The sequence below is a fragment of the Sinocyclocheilus rhinocerous genome, unplaced genomic scaffold (assembly GCF_001515625.1).
Source record: "Sinocyclocheilus rhinocerous isolate Xijiao unplaced genomic scaffold, SAMN03320098_v1.1 scaffold1295, whole genome shotgun sequence".
NCBI classification, from domain to species: Eukaryota; Metazoa; Chordata; class Actinopteri; order Cypriniformes; family Cyprinidae; genus Sinocyclocheilus; species Sinocyclocheilus rhinocerous.
Window position 1 is genome coordinate 2181349 of NW_015660499.1, and position 19750 is coordinate 2201098.

Consider the following 19750-nt stretch of genomic DNA (forward strand, 5'->3'; position numbering starts at 1 on the left):
CCATTAAAAAAAAAAAAAAAATAATACAATGTAATCTGAAACTAAATGAAAGGGTGTTTACCAGAACTTAATGGTTATTTTATTGATATGCAATATGAATATGACTGAGCTATTCATAAACATATACAAGAGCAAAACACTTACAGCTAAAACATCATTGCTGTTCAGAGTGTCGATTAACACATTGGTCAAACCAGTCATGGTATTTGCAAGTAGGAAATATAACAACTGATTCCGGTTAACAGACTGTACGAGGCATAATGCATCCATATTTTTTCTCATTTTCTCATCTGGTAATGACTTCTTGTTTTGATATGGACACCACGATGCAGACACAAATGAAAAATTAGAGATGGCTTTAGATCCAGTCTTTAACCACATTTCTGCTCTGCATGAGGTAACGGCCAACCTGGACCCCAGCCATATAGATGGCGATGTAACCCACAACTGAGAAGATGCCCTCTCTGTTTGCCTGCAGAAAGCCTGTGCGCTCGTTATTGTGAATGAGGAAGGACTTCAGACCTGTTGTCTCCAAAACAACCTGGTAGGTTCCACCAATGAGAAGAGCAAGAAGCCATGAGGCGTCCACAGGAAAAAGAGCCAGAAGTGCGGACGCCACCACTCTGACGATGGCTAACGTGAAGAAGAAGTTCCAGTGAACTCCATACTCTGTCACATGCTCGTGGTAGCCTGATGATTTGACGCTCGCAAGTCTCACAAACCCTAACAAGACCAACGGCCAGACGGAAATCAACTGTTTAAACACATGACTGATCTTCGACCCTTGAATGTCCTTTCCTCTTGCTTCGGGACACACCAACGCATTGGCCATTACATACGCTCCGACGCCGAAATCCATCACCCCTGTTCCATACATCTCTGTTTTTGCATAACGTCTTGGGAAGACGCTAAAATCAACAGCCAAAATGCTTATGGCGGTCTTCATGTTGACCAGAACTCGAAACACGGTCACAAACGGGACCATGTTGGATTCTACTCTGCTTTGCACAAACCTGTCAATTGTACTGTAAAGGGAACCTTGAACGCTTGGATGCTTTCCGTTCTTGTAAATGAGGTATAGGACAACTAAGTCAACTACAGCGATGCCCATGATGACAAAGTGAAGGATGTCGCTCAGTGCGGTGCATGACAGGACCAGAGGCATTATTAGTGCTGTGAAGTCCAGCAGGAGATGGGATCCCCAGGAGAACGGAATAACCCCTTTTCCAAGGTGGAAGACTATCAGGAAGAGACCTCGGCTGAGAAAACACAGCGGGGCTAAGAGGGATCCCAGCGAAACCTCCGTAAGGGTCGTCCCATTGTGATTGCTGACAAATGCAACTTTTACTTCTGCCGATGCCATTGTCTGTAAAAAGAGACAAGTGTGAAAATAAGTGAAGTACAAACATAGACTGTTAGTTGATAACACACACATAGTGTGTGTGAGTATATATATATAAATCAGTTTAAAAAATTTGTGCACACTTTACTGATTTTACATTGTTATATTTTAAGATAGATATAGATTTTTATGACTTCATATGAGTTGAAATATTTTTAGGCCTAACTAAAAGACTACATGCAATACTTGTTTAAAATGCATTTTTCTAATATATTAACATACATAACTATTTTTTTTTTTATACTTTAAAACTATTTTATCTAATAGTTTATGACTTAATATTAGTTAATTAATTATATAATCGTATTAAACAAAAGGAATATTAGTTAAATTTTTTATAATTAGTATGCATGCGGTTTTTATGATCACATATTAGTTGAAATATTATTTAATTAAAAGACTATATTAAATATTTGCTTAAATATTAAGTCATTGTTTCTAATTCTTTTACAATTGCTTTCATACTGTTTTAGGGCTTAATTTTAATTAAAATTTAATTAGAAGACTTTTAAAATTCAAGCAGCATTTAAAATTCTTTTATAATTACTATGCATGCTGTCTATATGATCACATATTAGTAGGAAAATAATTTAATTAAAAGACTACATGAAACATTTGTTTAAAATGCATTTTTTAACATTCTTTTCCAATTATAGTTTCCTATTTTTTTAGATAGATAGATAGATAGATAGATATAGACTGTAGAAATACATACATGCATGCATGCATACATACATGCAACCACACACACACACACACCTCAGAATGACTAAATTAAATCACCTACAATATACAATTAGGATGCAGTGGAAGTTTTGATCTCAAAGGTTTATGTTCAAATAATTCCAGAGAGTATTAAAGCAATTCAATCAAGACACATATTTATTAAAGCTCTTTATAGTATGGATATTAGGAAATGTGACCTACCTCGTCCCGTGTGATGTGTGGACATTAGATAAATCAGGTTAGGTTAGACTAAACTGCAGAGATCAACATTACAGCAGTGGCCTGTCAGGATAAACCGGTTTAGTACACGAAACATGGACTCCCATATATCTATACTTACTGTACTTGTATCTCTTTATTAAATAGTAAAAATAAACATTCGTCTTACAAATCGTTCATTCTTCTGTAATAATCCTCACTTTATAACAAACTGTAGCCACAAATTGGGGTTGCGATGTTTCTTTTCCGCATTGGGCGTGGCTTACAGAAACGTCACTGTATGGGGCGGGACCTTTTCCTTGAGCCTAAAATGCGTGACGTCGCTGCGCGTGTCATTAGCCGCTGCTGGTGTGGTGGGAGTTTTGTCCTTCACTCACTGAGGAATTTTCATGGCTGAAGAAACAAAACATAACTCATAAAATATCAATCTAATGGCAGCGATATAACACATTAAATACAGCGAAACGTGTCTTCCTAAAGTTTACACTCATGGCGAATGTCAAACAGAAGCTTTTATTCAGAAATAAAGACGTTTCGACCGTTAACAGTTCTGACGGGACATTCAGGAGTTTGGAAAAAGCTGGAAGACCAAACCGCCAGAAGGAAAAGGTACACAAATTGTATTATTTACTGCTCATTTAACACTTTTTACCTCACTTTTTCTATCTTTATGCACATCAAAGTTTTAGATTTAAATTGTATTATCTACAAAAACAAGTTAAACTGACAAATTAACATGTTTATCTGAAAGCAGCCCGTTACAAAAATACTGTATAATGGTGGTTTATGTTCCATAGGTTCTGTAAAGAACACCGTGGTATTACAATGCTAACAGTTAATTTAACAGTTACATGCCCCAAAACGTCGTTAGTACGCATAAGTATTCATAATTTTCTTATTTCCCCATCACAGTTTAACGTAGGGCCTATATTTTTGTGACAAGAAATACATATACTACACGTTCAGAATTATATTCTCGAATTGCTATTCCGGTAATATTTATAATAATATTTTATTTTTAAGGGAAGTAACATGCTTGATTAATGCCACCCTAAACGGGTATTACTTAGATGACTAGGGACTAGTTTTCTATTGAGCTGTACAATAACTGTTAATAAAGTGATTTACTGTGATTTATTTCTAATCACTCAATTGAATTGGCTTGTTTTTCTGGTGTTCCCTCATTTGCATGTTCATTGGCGTGGCTCGTGTTGTCATTGTGGGATTAAGCAGCGGTGCAGTTAATCTGAAGAATATACTCAGATTATTCCGCAGGTCAACCTAATCTGAGCATGCGCAGAACCTGAACATTTCAGACGCGCCTTTTTTTGGCATAACAAAGTTATATGACGTTATTTCAAAGGGAACCTGCAACTTGTTTTGGAGTAAATGAAGACGTGTTTTTTTAGCACTATATTTTATATTGTCTGTGTTCATATGGTTTGATACATTCATTTAGTTGCAGCATCAAAGGTCACCCTCAGTTATTAAATTTGGTTTACTGTTAAGTGTGAATAATGCGGTTGGTTTGTTGTGCCATGCAGTGTTTCTCATGCCTGCAGCCCCTGGCGCAGATAAAGTCATCATCTGTTTTGTTCTGGGCCATTATGATTCATGCATTGACTCAAGTGTTGGAACGGAAAGTTCCTGACGGATTAAACTAGGATCAATTCTATGGGAATCTGTAATTGTCTCGTTACAAATGTTTCGTGTTTAACTGATCTGTGTGATCTCTGTACTAACCAAAGTCTCTTACCACTATTTGTTTTTAAGATGCTCTCCAGTCAATTCAGATTCCCAGTCTTGTTGTCGTTTGCCTGTGTTTGTTATTGGATTAGGAGCAGGCCTGTCCAGCAGACAGTGTGTATTATTAGCTTGTCTTCAGCATGTCCTGACCCTTCTCAACACATGCTCTCATCAGAGCATATGGATTCACAGCAGCGTCAGAGGAAGGATGTGTAATTAATTAAGCATCTCTGCTTATTACTGACATTTTTGTGATGAAGTCCAGGCGTGTTATATTTGGAAAATGTTCTTACTCTGTTGTTGCTCAGCATTTGCTTTGTCTTTCAAATGAGGAATAGTACAAGCAATTAGTCAAATCTCAAGTTGTCAACCAAAGGTGTTGGAAATATGACAAGCATATGTAGTGGCTTGATAAATGTAAAAAGCTCTTTCCTTTGATGTCATGCATAAAGACATCTGACATAAAGCAAGCTTAATTATGGTATTGTGCATTTTGTAATATACAGTTGCATACATGGCTCTGAAAGGATGTGTTTTTTAAAGAAATTTCCTGAAAATGTGCTCACCCTTAGGCCATCCAATATGTAGATGAGTTTGTTTCTTCATCAGATTTGGAGAAATATAGCATTACATCACTTGCTCACCAATGGATCCTCTGCAGCGAATGGGTGCCCGTCAGAATGAGAGTCTAAACAGCTGATAAAAATATCACAATAATCCACACCATTCCAGTCCATCGGTTAACATCTTGTAAAGTAAAGAGCTAGGCCTACATGTTTGTAAGAAACAAATCCATTATTAAGATGTTTTTAACTTCAAACCATGAGTCCATAACCCATAATTATGCATCCTCCAGTGGAAAAGTCCACCCCCTGTTGTCCTCTCAGATTTGTGCAAGTGTGTATATTTCTCACCAGATTCAGACAAGAATATTATGAATAGAGGACTCTTAAAGAAAATGAAAAATTGTTGACATTTTCTGAAGATCAAGTTTGCTATTGAAATGTCAAGATGTGGTTGAATTGGCATCAGGGCTTGTACTTATGAAACATTTCTAAATTGGATTGCTGCATCTGTACAGTAAATGGAGCCTATTCTTTATTAATTGCATCATGCAGGTACATGGACTGAAAGACAGAACCCAGGACCTCAGGAAATCTCTCAATGATTCACTGGAAGGGGACATCAGAGACTTCCTTATCAATGAAGCTGAACTTCACACGTACGATGACCTCACTAAAGTCAACCCGGTTACGCCTTCTACAGGTACATTGTGCAAAAGCGCTTGGGATATATGTCTGTAACTATTGGTCATTTTTCTTCATTGGCCTTATGATGTTTATTGCAAGTGAATAATGTCAAGATTTTTTTTCTTCCCCAATTCAGATGATAGGATATTCTTCCACATTACAATATTTTGATGTCTGATTTTAGTTCTAGCATGTGAAATTCTAGATTGGAGCTTGAATTCTGATTCATAATATTGATAGTCATATCACATCAAAATGTAATTGCGACTTTTTATATTACAATTTTGACTTCCTTTTCACAATTGCGAGTTAACATCTTGCAATTCAGAATTTTTTACTCAGAATCACTTGTTTGTATCTCTAAGAATTGTGAGAAAAAAAACTCAGAAACTCAGAATTGCAAGGAAAAAAGTCAGAATTGTGAGTTGTTATTATTATATTTTATTCTGTGGCAAAAACAAGCTTCTATACCAGTTCTAAATGTCCTATTGTGAGTCAGTGTTGAATTACAGCTGTGGTGTTTTGTGTTTGGCAGTGCTGAAATGTCTGCAGGCCAGGTACAGTGCAAAGGTTTTCTACACACATGCTGGCTGCACGCTGGTTGCCCTCAACCCCTTCCAGCCCATTCCTCACCTGTACTCTCTGGATGTGATGAGGGAATATCACTCCGCTCCTCAACCTCAGGTAAACACGCTCAAGCTTGTCAGTACATCTCCAACGTAAAAATATGGAAGTTACAAATACTTTAGTGTGGAAGCCATAAATATGCTTTAAATACAATGAGGTTTTTATGGTCATATTAGTGGTCTGATTCCTCATTCCGTGCATTGGTAGAAATATGTCAACTGGTTTGGTTTTGCTATAAAATTTAGTTACCAAAAAGTGACTAAACCAACCTGAAGTATTTAGTTTACTGGATTATCATCAGATGTACAGTATCAAAAACAGGCATTATTGATTGACTATGTAAGTAATAAATGAAATATTGTTTGGTTCAATAGGGCTGGGCGATTTTATCGATTAATTCAAATGTAATGTTTTGCCACGATTTTATTTTTTAGAAATCGAGGAATCGCGAATAGAAATATTACCAAACGTTAGAATTAGACATTTTGACAATATGCCGGTGATAACAGTAAAGAGAAAAGAATGATCCAACCGCATGTCAGCGCACGTGATTAACCGCTTACATGTGACGCGCTCATATCACGAGGCGCCATTCACACAGAATACGCTTTTGTGTTGATAAAGATGCGACGTGGGCAGTGGAATAGGAAAAAAAATGCAAGAAGATGGGAGTGAACTTATGTTAATTTGAGCGCCGCGTTTTTAGACTGCCGTTTCATAAATGAGACGCTGCAAAAGACGCGAGCGCAACTGTCAAACACGTCCATGTTTACATAGTAAAAACAATCGAAAAGCAGCGCAATCGAATAAAAAAACCTGTAACTACTACTGTATGTCTGATATTTAATGTTTGCATCATGGTGACAGGCTGAAAGCTGCTGTTGTTTTTACAGAACATTTATAGTTAATAATAGTCTACTTGTGTTATACCTTAAGTCATTTTGAATTTGAATTACCTTGACTTTTGAGATTTTTTTTTGTTTTTTTTGTTAAAACCCTAGTTGTTTGGGTTTTAAGTGTTGTCTTTTGAAACAAGAGATCTGTACCTCCCTTTCAAATGCTTTTATTGCGTAGCAGATGACAGGACGATGTTTAGTCAATCCATTTGTCTTTTATCATAGCAGAGGACAGTGTCAAAACTATGTTTGCACACCTGGTCTGTTCAGTAAGCTGCAGGTTCAGTGGTATTAAATGTAAAGTTAATGAGTCCGTCTTTAACTTTATATTTAATACAGCACCAAACAGTCTGTGTTTTTTGTTACATGTTGTTGTCACCTTATCATTAACTTGCACAATAATTAAATTAAGTAAAATGTAAGCTATTATTTTATTATTTATGAGGTTTGAACTTTTCATATTGTGCCGTTGGCCAGTAACCTTGACAATACTTTGCTCTGCATGTTTATTTTGACATCAAAGAATGTTAATGAAAAAATTGCAAATCAGGAAGTTAGATAAAAATAAACTGTGGCCCCTCTAGATATTGACTAAACATTTAAGGACATTTTTTGAAACGGGTAAAGGCAGGTTATATAATATCAAAGACTATAGAATACACAAGACGTGCCACTCGTATAGTTTTGAATGGGGAAAAATGCAACGCTCAATATGGCTGCTCTATCGAGCGGCACTTGCATGCCCGAGAGGCGTTTCAAAGATGGCCGCCGAGTGACATGACTTGCCTTAAACTTTGATTATATGCACTGAAGCATTTGCCATCTCAACCTGATTTACAGAAAGCACTGTTATACAGAAAGCAATGTTACAGCATCTTTTTGTACACAGGAGTTTAAGCCACACATCTTCATCGTAGCAGAAGAGGCTTATAGGAACGTGCAGGGCCAGGTGGAGCCCATGAACCAATCGCTGGTCGTCTCTGGAGAAAGCGGAGCTGGGAAGGTAAGTGATGTTTGTTTGGTGTAATTTCGTAGATCATGTTTTACAGCTATGGCATGATATTAAAGGGATCCAAAAACAGGCCTAGCTCTATGTAAACATCTCAGTGCTTTACTCTGAGTTGCTCTATTCTTAAATGCCAGTCACTTTGTAAATCAGCATCACATTGTGACAGATTCATAAAACATTCCCAGCTGAAATGTGCTGCTCAAACGGTTCAGATCAGATTACAGTTACCAAAACACACCCGTTTAAAATAAACCCACTGCTTGTTTTTAACTTTAGAAGTTTAGAAAGCCTTTTTTGCTATATGTTTCAATAAAGTCTCTAAAAAATAAAGGAAATTATGATTTCTCATTATTTACAGTCTTTAAATTAACTGTCAAGCTCAATATTTCAAATACATACAGTACTAAATTTAGGACTGATCTGAAAACAGTAAAATCTCAACATGATTTAGACCACATCTCCTTTATTAAATATCTCCTCAGACATGGACGTCACGCTGTCTGATGAAGTATTATGCCACTGTAGCCACCTCTTCTCAGAAGTGCCAGGACACTGTAGAGAAGATAGAAAGACGAGTACTGGACTCCAACCCAGTCATGGAGGCGTTTGGTGAGGAATACAGGGATCAGTTGATGTTTCAGTCTCATTTCCTCTCTGAAGATCTGTGATATCTTCATTACATGCTTTCTAAAAGCCTTTATTTTCCTTTTCCTTCTTCCCCAGGGAATGCCTGCACTTTACGCAATAGCAACAGCAGTCGCTTTGGAAAATACATTCAGCTTCAGCTCAACGGGTCAGTTTTGCTTTCACTTTGTTTCACACATGGAAATGAACCTGGAGAATCTTGTGATTGGTGTAAAGGTATGTGATTTTTTTTTAATGCAGCTCTCAGCTGCTGGTTGGGGCATCAGTGCAGACGTATCTTTTGGAGAAGACCAGAGTGGCTTTCCAAGCACCAAATGAGAGAAATTTTCACATATTCTACCAGGTAAATTAAGAGACTGCATTCACAAAATTAACCAGGAATAAAAATACTACCAAAGTATATACTGTCATAAGCCACTTTTCCACCAAAATTACCTGGAAAAATTTGTCCCAGGAACTTTTTTCCCCAGACCTGTTGCTGTCTGTGTTTCCATCGCGGCCTAAAGTACAGTGAAAATTAGACAAATAGTCTGGTGACGCAGGACTGCGCGCGACTGCTCCTCCCAGTCCAGGGCCGTTTCTCAATACCAAGTACGCAAATTTCGGACTTGCGTCCTTGGTAGTTTGGACAACGCAAGTCCAGTAATTCTGCAAATGGAACAGCAGTGTACTTGATAACGTCAGTCAGCTCGCCTTGGCTACTGCAGTTTTCCTCACTGTATTTACAATAAGACGAAATATGATGTCAAACACCACTGCCTCTTTTTAAACATGGTCTATTAATAGCCGCGGAAATGTAGTTCAGGGAACGTACATACAGTACATTACAATGAAACAAAATATTAAATCAAACAGCATTGCCTCTTTTCATTTTCATTTGAATAAAGTTATAAATATTATATATTATATATAAATTATATAACAGCTACGTCAGGCCATAAAAGATTCTTACAGGAAGGGGGACAGAGTCTTGTATAAGCGAGAAAGAAAGCAGATCACTGGAGCTGTGCAAAGTCCCTTCATGCTTCAAACGCTCCACCATCATCCCCATCCCAAAGAAACCCAAAATTACAGGACTAAATGACTACATGCCTGTGGCTCTAACGTCTGTGGTCATGAAGTCATTTAAAAAACTGGTGCGGGCCCACCTGAAGGACATTACTGGACCCTTGCTGGATCCTCTTCAGTTTGCCTACAGAGCAAACAGGTCTGTGGACGATGCAGTAAACATGGGACTGCATTATCAAACAGCATTGCCTCTTTTCATTTTCATTTGAATAAAGTTATAAATATATAAATGTGTACGTAAATATATGTAAATTTATATAAGTATATAAAGTTATGAAACATAACTTTGTGCTCAGCCAAAACGATATGACCTGGAACAAATAGTAGATTCATGAGACCAATGATTACCTGTTAGATTTACCCAAAATAAATTATATCTCATGTTTAGCCACTACAGAGACATCAGAGCCAGCGGCAAATGTCAGAAGGACTAGCCGAGATTAGGCTGCTCTCGTTGGGATACATGAGCACTGAGCGCACGGTGATCACCTGGAGCTCACATCTCAGAAATCGGCGAAGCACATTTTCAAATAGGTGCTGTCTTTATAAATAAACCGCAGATTTGAGTTTTAAACAACTACATTCTTGCCTGAAATATTTTTAAAACTACATTTCATGACTCAGTGTTTCGACTCGTGATTACGCTACTGATGGCTGCCTCCGTGGCGTGCTCCGCAGTTGTTTTTATGTTTTTGTTGACTTCAGCTCGGCTTTTAACACTATAATCCCAAACCTCCTCTTGCCCAAATTAACTCAGCTCTCCGTGCCCACCTCCATCTGTCAGTGGATCACCAGCTTCCTGACAGACAAGCAGCAGCAAGTAAAGCTGGGAATATTCTCATCCAGCACTCGCACCATCAGCACTGGCGCCCCTCAGGGATGTGTCCTCTTCCCACTGCTCTTCTCCCTGTACATGAACGACTGCACTTCAAAGGACCCCTCTGTCAAGCTCCTAAAGTTTGCAGACGACACCACACTTATCGGCCTCATGACGGAGACGAGTCTGCTTACAGACAGGAGGTTAAAGAGCTGGCTGTCTGGTGCAGTCTTAACAACCTGGAGCTTAACATGCTCAAAACTGTGTAGATGATCGTGGACTTCAGGAGAACTGTACTTATCCAGAGTGAGCAAAAGGGCTGGCAAAATCACTCTGGACCCCTCACATCCAGCACACTCCCTCTTCGAACTGTTGCCATCTGGTCAGCGCTACAGAGCACTGCGCACCAGAACGGCCAGGCACAGGAACAGTTCCTTCCTTCAGGCAATCCATCTTATGAACACTTGACAATAATTGTGGAACACACAACCTATTCTGATGTTTTGCTGGACATTGTAGTTGGCGGAGCAGCGGCTCTGATCAAACGCTTCAGGATGCGCAAGCGTGGGAAGCGAGCCGGCGCGCTCGTGAAGCTCTGACAGCGCGGATTTCGAACGGCGCTGCCTAGCATCCATCTGGCGAGCCTCCGCTCTCTACCCAACAAAACGGACGAACTCCTTCTGCTCTCTTCTTTTATTATCTGTGTTTTTGTCCTGTCACTGTCATTCTGTTGCAATGTGGAAGCTTCTGTCACGAAAACAAATTCCTCGTATGTGTAAACATACCTGGCAAATAAAGCTCATTCTGATTCTGATTCTGATTCAATAACAGTAATATTTTGAAAATTATGCGAATAAATGGTGGTTGAAATACAATGCTGCATTAACTCAACCAATCAGCATGTTCAGCGCCCAAGTCCCACCCCCAAAATTTCCTGACCTTTGAAAAAGTACTACCTCGCGAGCAGGGGCTTTCTGAGGGGCAAATTTTTACCCGGAACTTTATTTAGATCCTGGTTCCTGCGGTGGAAACACATCAGTACCGCCCCAAAGTCCCTAGTTCCTGGGGAAAGTTCCTGCGGTGGAAATGGGCTTATATATTTTATTCGATTATTTCCAGTAATACGGTAATTCTATGTTGGTGTGTATGTTGGTTGTTTATTATTGGTTTTATTTGAAGATGATGAAAGGAGCCACAGAGAAACAGAGACTGGAATGGATGCTGCCTTTGGAGCAAGACTTTGCTTGGTTGCCACATGCTGAGAAAACCTTAGAAGGCAAGGATTGTACTTCAAGAATTTGTATTTTGAAGCATGAAAGTCAATTTTATGAGGAATTTGAGGAGGCACTGTGATATTGACATTTTGCATTCTGTTTGTTTGTGTCTGAGCAGAAGACTGTTTGCAAGAGACAGTGGAAGCCATGATCAACCTTGGCATTGATGAGGGGAAACGGACACAGATTTTTAGGGTAAGTGATAATGGTAAAATTATATCAAAACCTCAATGATGATTGGAGATGAATGGTAACCATGTTGGTTGGTGTTTGATTGTTATGTTTTTATATACTGAATACACTTAGTTGTTTGGACTAATTAATTGAACTTGTTAAATGACCGTAATGATGTTATAAAGACCGTATTTATATAAATAGTGGGTGGAGACTCTAAATTACTTCACTCACTGAAAAAATTTACCTTTTGATTTATGAATGTGAATCATCATGTAGTTTTTGATGCACGTTATGTGGATTCATGTACCAAAATAAGACTGCACAGTAGACAAGAAAATGAAGTGTAAACTACTTTGTTAATGGGAGAATTTTTTGGAAAAAAATATTATACTGTAGTTTGTAAAATGACAAGATTGTTGACTTTTTGCAAAGATCCTTGCAGGTCTTCTGCAGCTGGGGAATGTGGACTTCAGTCCTGCATCAGAAGAGGCTCAGTCATGTGATCTTGATGGACACTCAAAAGGTGTGATGTGTTTCTGCTGTATTGTTTATATAAAAAGCTAAGTTATGACAGTGAATTAGGCAAGATGCATATTCCAGACATGATGAGGCAAAGTACTTTTATGGATGATACAAGTTTATTTCTGGGCTGTGACGTGTCCCTATTACATTCCTCCTCTCACCAGCAATTCGCTGTGGCACTTTGCTCTAAACACTACTGGTCAAAATTTTGGTGTCGGTAACAATTTCTAATGTTTTTGAAAGAAGTATCTTCTGCTCTCCAAGGCTGAATTTATCTGATCAGTAAAAACCGTAATATTGTGAAATATTATTACAATTTAACTGTGAAATGTGAATATATTGTAAAATGTTATTTATTGCTGTGAATTTTCAGCATCATTACTCCAGTCTTCAGTGTCACATGATCCTTCAGAAATCATTCTAATATGTTGATTTGCTGCTCAAGAAACATTTCTGATTATTATCAATGTTGAAAACAGTTGTGCTCTTTCATATTTTTGTGGAAACCATGATACATTTTATTTTTCAGGATTCTTTGATTATATATATATATATATATGTATTTGTGTGTGTGTGTGTATATATATCGGTATCTGTCGTATACAGAAGCCAAAGCCGTTAGTAAAGACGTGTTGACATTAGTAGCTTGTGTTGATCACTGTTCTCTCTCTCTCTATGCTGTGTGCAGGTTTCCTGCAGAAAACCGCTTACCTGCTGCAGGTGCCGTTAGACGAGCTGCAGTCGTGTCTGACCGTGAGAACTCTGCGCGCTGGCAAACAGAGCGTCCTCAAACCTTGCACTCAGTCGGAGTGCGGCGTCCGCAGAGACTGTCTGGCTAAAGTCATTTATGCACAGTGAGTCGTATGAACTAGGTTTGACATTTTATGAGATGCTTACAAACAAAAACACACTCTCTATGTTGCATTTCATATATAATGAAACTAAATAAAGCAAGTGCTGTAGAGTGCTAAAGCAAGTGCTGTAGAGTGCTGAAGCAAATAGTTTTAATGAACAAATTTCAAGTCTTGATTTTTTTTTTCTTCCCATTTACAGGCTGTTTGACTGGTTAGTCACTTTCATAAACAACAGTATGTGTGCAGACAATCCCACGTGGTGCAACTTCATTGGTACAAATTCTAATTATTCACTAATTTAATTTTAATATATTGCTAAATATATTACTTACTAGTCAGAATATAATGTGTCAAATCATATATTTTTTTTCTGAATGGAATGAAAATACTTCTAAAACACATTTAATCCTTGGCTGCTGTCTTCTACAGGCCTGCTGGATGTGTACGGTTTTGAATGCTTCCTCCTGAACAATCTGGAGCAGTTGTGCATTAATTATGCTAACGAGAAGCTGCAGCAGCACTTTGTGGCTCATTACCTGAAGGCCCAGCAGGAGGAGTATGTGACTGAGGGGCTGCAGTGGTCCTTCATACGGTACCAAGACAACCAGGGCTGCCTGGACCTGATTGAAGGCAGTCCTTCCAGCATTTTCTCCCTGCTCAATGAGGTCAGCTTGCACTTCTTATCTCAGAGAGGGAAATCAGAAAAAGATGTGATGCATATTTGCATCACAAATGTAGTGACTGCCTTTATTTATAGCTTTATCTTGCATAGTGAAAGAGCTTTTTTAGTAGCACTAATGAGTTTATTCTTTCTTTCTCTTCATTCTGTCTTTCTCTTTCTGTATTTCTGATTCTTTGGCGTCTGTCTGTCTGTCGTCCAGGAGTGTCGTCTGAACAGAGCATCGGATGCGAAGCAGTTTCGTGTGCGTCTGCAGAAGGAGCTCTCAGATAACGCCAGCATCAGCTGGGACAAACTCAGCAAAGAGCCCCATTTTACTGTGGCCCACTATGCAGACAAAGTCAGTTACCAGATTGAGGGCATGATGGAGAAGAACAAGGTGCAAACTATATAAGTAGTAGCATACATAAACTATGTGGCTTGTCTATGCTGAAATTTCTTCCTTTGGGATTAATGAAGTTTATAAAGTGCCTGAATGTCCATTTGTTCTGTAGGACCCGGTTCCCCCTGAGATCATCAGTCTCCTGCAGAAGTCCCAGGATTCATTGCTGCACAGTCTCTTTGCTGACGGTGACCGTGAGAGCGAGGGGTCTAGAGGACACAGTAAAGTGGTCACTGTTGTCTCCAAATTTAAGGTACAGATTTTTAAGAGTAAAAATTAAGCTGTTAGTGTATTACATTTTGTTTATTGAAAGATTTCTTTCTGTTGTTTTAAATGATTGTGTTTTAGCTCTTAATCATTATGATTCACATTATAAGATGATTAGACATACAGCGGGTAAAATAAGTATTGAACACGTCACCATTTTTCCCAGTAAATATATTTCTAAAGGTGCTGTTGACATGACATTTTCACCAGATGTCGGTAACAACCCAAGTAATCCATACATACAAAGAAAACAAAACAAATAAGTTCAGAAATAAAATGGAATGACACGGGGAAAAAGTATTGAACTACTGAAATCTATTTAATACTTTGTACAAAAGCCTTTAATGGTAATGGCAGCTTCAAGACGCCTCCTGTATGGAGAAAATAGTCGCATGCATTGCTCAGGTGTGATTTTGGCCCATTCTTCCACAGAGTCTTCAAATCTTGAAGTTTCCGTGGGCCTCTTCTATGAACTCTGATCTTTAGTTCTTATTTTCTATTGGATTCAAGTCATTGGCTGATTGGCTGGGCCATTCTAGCAGCTTTATTTTCTTTCTCTGAAACCAGTTGAGAGTTTCCTTGGCTGTGTTTGGGATCATCGTCTTGCTGAAATATCCACCCTTGTTTCATCTTCATCATCCTGGTACTGTAGGTGTTGGGACTGAACCAGCTAATATTAATTTCCACTGACAAGGGGCAGGGTTGCTTTCTAATTACTGATAGATTTCAGCTGGTGTCTTGGCTTTCTATGCCTTTTTGCACCTCCCTCTCTTCATGTGTTCAATACTTTTTCACTGTGTCATTCCATTTTATTACACACAACTTAATTTCTGAACTTATTTGTTTTGATTTCTTTGTATGTATGGATTACTTGGGTTGTTACCGACATCTGGTGAACATTTCAAGTCAACGGCACCTTTAAAAATATATTTACTGAGAAAAATGGTAACGTGTTCAATACTTATTTTACCCGCTGTAATTTTGTTGTCCCAGTACATTTTATATTCTTGATTGTACAAACAGGTCAAAGGTGAAGTTTTAAAGAAGACTGATACAGATACTGCATTGTTTTTAGACTGACCTGCATCTGTGTTTAATATAATCATTTGTTTGTCTTTCTGTGAATATGCAGAACTCTCTTGAAAGCCTGATGAAGATTTTGCACAGCACCACGCCGCACTACACGCGCTGCATCAAACCCAACCCCGACTGCAGACCGCTCACCTTCAAAAAGGAAGAGGTATGAAAAACAGATGCATTTCTGTCAGATTTCACTTGGGATTCCCTTGAGAGTTGCAGATTTATAGTTCACGGCTTGGTTAGTGAGTCTCGTTTTGGTTTGCGTTCAGGTTATCGCTCAGCTTGAGGCCTGTGGGATAGTAGAAACCATAAACATCAGTGCAGCAGGATTTCCCATCAGGTAACACTACAAGCACATCTCAAGCTCTGCATTTAACAAATAATACACTCAATTTTACAGCAAATAATTTAATTCAAAAGAAGCGGGACTACGTTCCAGAATTTGGTATATTTCATATCACCTCAAATTTAGAGATGTTATTACAGAATTCCTTTCAGAATAAAAACGAAATTGTTTTTGTATTATTTGTACAGGATCCCATATGGCAGTTTCCTCCAAAGATACGGGCTGATTGCAAACGCCAGACTAACTGCACAAATGAACCGAGCGAACAGTACGTAGAACATGATGTGCATACAAAGTACTGTGTTTTTTTCTGTTCTCCTGTTTAATAACTGAATCCTGTCTTTTCTTTCAGTATCCTTCTCTCATTTCTTTCTGTCTTTAATGAACACAGTGCTTAAAATAATGTGAATTACAGGTGAATTACTGCATGCTTATTTAGTGGATATTTTGCATGCAGTGATGCATTTGCTTGCATTTTCTTCTTTCTCTCTTCACTATTTCCCTCTTACTAATGTCTTTTGTAGAAATTAATAGATCTTTGTTCAAGTGGTTGAATTTTTTTTTGCACGTGGTTTCATGTCACTGCTTGTGGGATTTGATACAAATAAGAATTTCTTAGATGTGCACATTAGTTGGTTGAACCCCAGTAAAAATCTGTTTTAAATCTCAGATAAACCAAGGGAGCTCAATGCCGTTCCTAAAGATCTACCTTACTGCAGAGACTAAATCTAATCAAACACACCTAAACCAACTAAGCTAGGTATTGAAAAATACAGGTGTGGTAGAGCAGGATTGGGAGTAAAATCTACAGGAAGGTGGATTCATGTGAACAGGACTGAACATGTCTGCTCTAATACCTAGACCTACCACGAGTCAAAACAAGCTTTTAACTAAACATGATGCACCTATAAGATGACCCTAAAGTGCTTGATTTCAGTTGCATTAAGGCAAGACACTTCAGGTGATCAGGGTAAAGTTTTCGGCTAATAAATGTCATTATACTTCCCCAATTGATTTATCACAGTGCATTAACAGTTGTTTGTAATACAAGTTTTCTTAAATGTTATGTTTAATGTGCAAATGAGGCATTATCTAATTAACTACGCATAAATTTGCATATTTTTTTTATTACTATTTTTAAAGAATAAACTGTTATATAAATCGGGTAAATGATATATGACCAAACCATACTGTAAAAACCTTTAGAATTTAGATAGGAATAAAATTGCAAAGTTGAAAAAGCACTTAAAAATGTGTATTTTGGGTGTTTTCTTTCCAGTAGTCTTAAAGAAGACATGTTATTGAAAGCAAAATACCCCAAAATCTCAACATTGACCAGTGCATGAAATGCATTGGTTTTATTTGCAGTGTCTTGCCTTAAAACACAATAAAAGTATCATAAACATGTATTTCTAAAGCTCATCTTTCACTCACAGGCCCTGAGATGAGTGATCAGGCTGTTCTGGGATCTGCTGTAGAGGATGTGCTCAATGTGGTCTTCAAGAGACGCGCCCCAAACAACAACAACAACATGGTGCACTGTGGCAGGACCAAAGTCTTTCTCACACACTCCCTGGTAAAGCGTGCACTCTGAATACTTATGATTGTAATGCAATTTGTAAAATGTCCGTTTGCGCTGAGGCAGCTGTTGAAAGTTCACTGAACTCTTTCAGCCTGTTTACTCTGTCTCAGCTGATGCAATCACAAGCTGTCAGATGTGTTTTAACTTGATGTCAGTAGTTAATTTATCATGTGTTGTGCAGCTGGAGATGCTTGAGGAGCACAGGAACAGGGTGCGCTCACAGAAGGCGTTCTGTATCCAATGCTGCTGGCGCAGGTACCAGACCCGTCAGCGTAACCGGAGGACACAGGCTGCCACCCGCTTACAAGCAGGTTAGGATTTAACATCTTTATTTTGCGATTACAGGTAGTATGGTTGTATAACAAATAGGGCTGCACAATTTGGGGAAAAAAATTTGTGAGCCAAAATTTTGTGGTTATATATCAATATGGCTATTTAATGAATAAATGAATAATTATTATTATTACTACTACTACTACTAAATTAAAATATCAAAAAAATTACTAAATAAAAACAAAATAACTAATATTACTATTGTAATATTTCATTGTAAAAAAAAAAAAAAAAAAAATCATTTAAGAATTGTATTTATTTATGCACTTCTCAACAGTAAAATTACAATAATAATATTGTGGCTGTCTTAAGTTTGTCATTTTAACCATTACGTTAAACCATTGAACTTTTATTTGGACAGAAAACCGAATAGAGAAGTCAGAGCTTCTCTTTTGTTGAAAAACGCTTCTCATTACAACTTTGCCTTTGCGATTTAATAATTGCATTAAGCTATATTGCAATTTCAGTTTGCAATTTTGATTAATCATGCAACACTAATGACAGATAACCTTGTTCTAGACTTTTCACAGTTATTGCTAAATATTAAAGCTGGGAATAAGCTGGTTGTGTTTGTAGACACTTTTAGACAGCTTAAGAGATAAAGTGCACAAGCGAGAAGACATTATTCCTCAGGAATAGACCCAGTGACTGTGCATTTCTCTCTGAGCTCTGCCTGGCTGAAGGAGCAGACATCTGCTGTGCGTCTAGACGCTGACACCTGATCAACTTCCTCCTGATTATCCCTTAAACTCAGAACAGAACAGATGCAGCTCACCTGAGCCAAACACCTGCTTCACTGACATTAGTAGAGCCAAAGGCCAAATCAGACCACACTAATTTTATAGTGCATATCATGCAGTATTGAAGATGTAGGGCTGCATGAGTAATCAAAGTTAAACCAAAAGCACTGTGTTCATTTACACGTGAGCAGCTCATTGTGTGCCATGACTTCAGTGTCTCAGAGTGTCTCTGTTCACAGTAAATGCTGCTTATCACAAACTCCATATCTGCATCTGTCGGAGTTTAAATCCTAAGACAAAACGGCTCTATATCCAGTATTTGTACAGTATTATATGTGACCCTGGACCACAAAACCAGTCATAAGGGTCAATTTTTCAAAATTGAGATTTATACATCATCTGAAAGCTGAATAAATAAGCTTTCCATTGATGTATGTTTTGTTAATATAGCACAATATTTGGTCGAGATGCAACTATTTGAAAATCTGGAATCTGAGGGTGTAAAAAAATCAAAATATTGAGAAAATCGCCTTTAAAGTTGTCCAAATGAAGTTCTTAGCAATGCATATTACTAATCAAAAATGAAGTTTTGATATATTTACAGTAGGAAATTTACAAAATATCTTCATGGAACATGATCTTTACTTAATATCCTAATGATGTTTGTCATAAAAGAAAAATCAATACTTTTGTTACTTTTATTCATCAAGGATGCATCATAAAAGTAAAGACATTTATAATGTTTCAGAAGAATTGTATTTTCAAATAAATGCTTTTTTTGTATTAAAAAATACTTTCTAGTCATCAAAGAATTTTGAAAAAAAAAAACAAACTAATAAAAATAGGCAGCAAAAACACAACATTTTCAACATTGATAATAATAAGAAATGTTTCTTGAGCAGCAAATCAACATAGAATGATTTCTGAAGAATCATGTGACAATGAGGACTGGAGTAATGATGCTGAAAATTCAGCTTTGATCACAGGAATCAATTGCAGTTTAAAATATATCCACACAGAAAACAGTTATTTAAAATTGTAATAATATTTCAAATTTTTACTGTGTTTTTGATCAAATAAATGCAGCCTTGGTGAGCACAAGAGACTTC

The 19750-nt window shown here is 37.7% G+C and overlaps 2 protein-coding genes across 2 annotated transcripts in view; one reads left to right on the forward strand and one right to left on the reverse strand.

Annotated features, from left to right (window-relative positions):
• Nucleotides 1-358: 358 nt before the first annotated feature.
• Nucleotides 359-2632, reverse strand: LOC107725091 (phosphatidylinositol-glycan biosynthesis class W protein-like). Its single transcript, XM_016534234.1, has 3 exons — nucleotides 2548-2632; nucleotides 2330-2410; nucleotides 359-1366 (listed from the first exon to the last, which is right to left on the reverse strand). Exon 3 carries the CDS (start codon nucleotides 1361-1363, stop codon nucleotides 359-361), a length of 1005 nt encoding a protein of 334 aa, XP_016389720.1. The 5' UTR covers nucleotides 1364-1366; nucleotides 2330-2410; nucleotides 2548-2632.
• Nucleotides 2633-2707: 75 nt separating this feature from the next.
• Nucleotides 2708-19750, forward strand: part of LOC107725124 (unconventional myosin-XIX-like) — a 21855-nt gene continuing 4812 nt past the window's right edge. The window contains exons 1-20 of the mRNA XM_016534279.1: nucleotides 2708-2956; nucleotides 5212-5359; nucleotides 5879-6027; nucleotides 7756-7869; nucleotides 8358-8484; nucleotides 8599-8668; nucleotides 8761-8863; nucleotides 11585-11681; nucleotides 11798-11874; nucleotides 12289-12379; nucleotides 13067-13232; nucleotides 13432-13505; nucleotides 13662-13897; nucleotides 14114-14290; nucleotides 14406-14546; nucleotides 15693-15800; nucleotides 15910-15980; nucleotides 16175-16254; nucleotides 17423-17562; nucleotides 17750-17879. Coding sequence (XP_016389765.1) covers nucleotides 2837-2956; nucleotides 5212-5359; nucleotides 5879-6027; nucleotides 7756-7869; nucleotides 8358-8484; nucleotides 8599-8668; nucleotides 8761-8863; nucleotides 11585-11681; nucleotides 11798-11874; nucleotides 12289-12379; nucleotides 13067-13232; nucleotides 13432-13505; nucleotides 13662-13897; nucleotides 14114-14290; nucleotides 14406-14546; nucleotides 15693-15800; nucleotides 15910-15980; nucleotides 16175-16254; nucleotides 17423-17562; nucleotides 17750-17879 — 2419 coding nt within the window. The 5' untranslated portion in view covers nucleotides 2708-2836. The remainder of the gene's footprint in view (nucleotides 2957-5211; nucleotides 5360-5878; nucleotides 6028-7755; nucleotides 7870-8357; nucleotides 8485-8598; nucleotides 8669-8760; nucleotides 8864-11584; nucleotides 11682-11797; nucleotides 11875-12288; nucleotides 12380-13066; nucleotides 13233-13431; nucleotides 13506-13661; nucleotides 13898-14113; nucleotides 14291-14405; nucleotides 14547-15692; nucleotides 15801-15909; nucleotides 15981-16174; nucleotides 16255-17422; nucleotides 17563-17749; nucleotides 17880-19750) is intronic.

Bases quoted from the DNA above. Each gene is read 5' to 3' on its own strand.
- LOC107725091 (XM_016534234.1), bottom strand. From the start codon at position 1,363: ATGGCATCGGCAGAAGTAAAAGTTGCATTTGTCAGCAATCACAATGGG.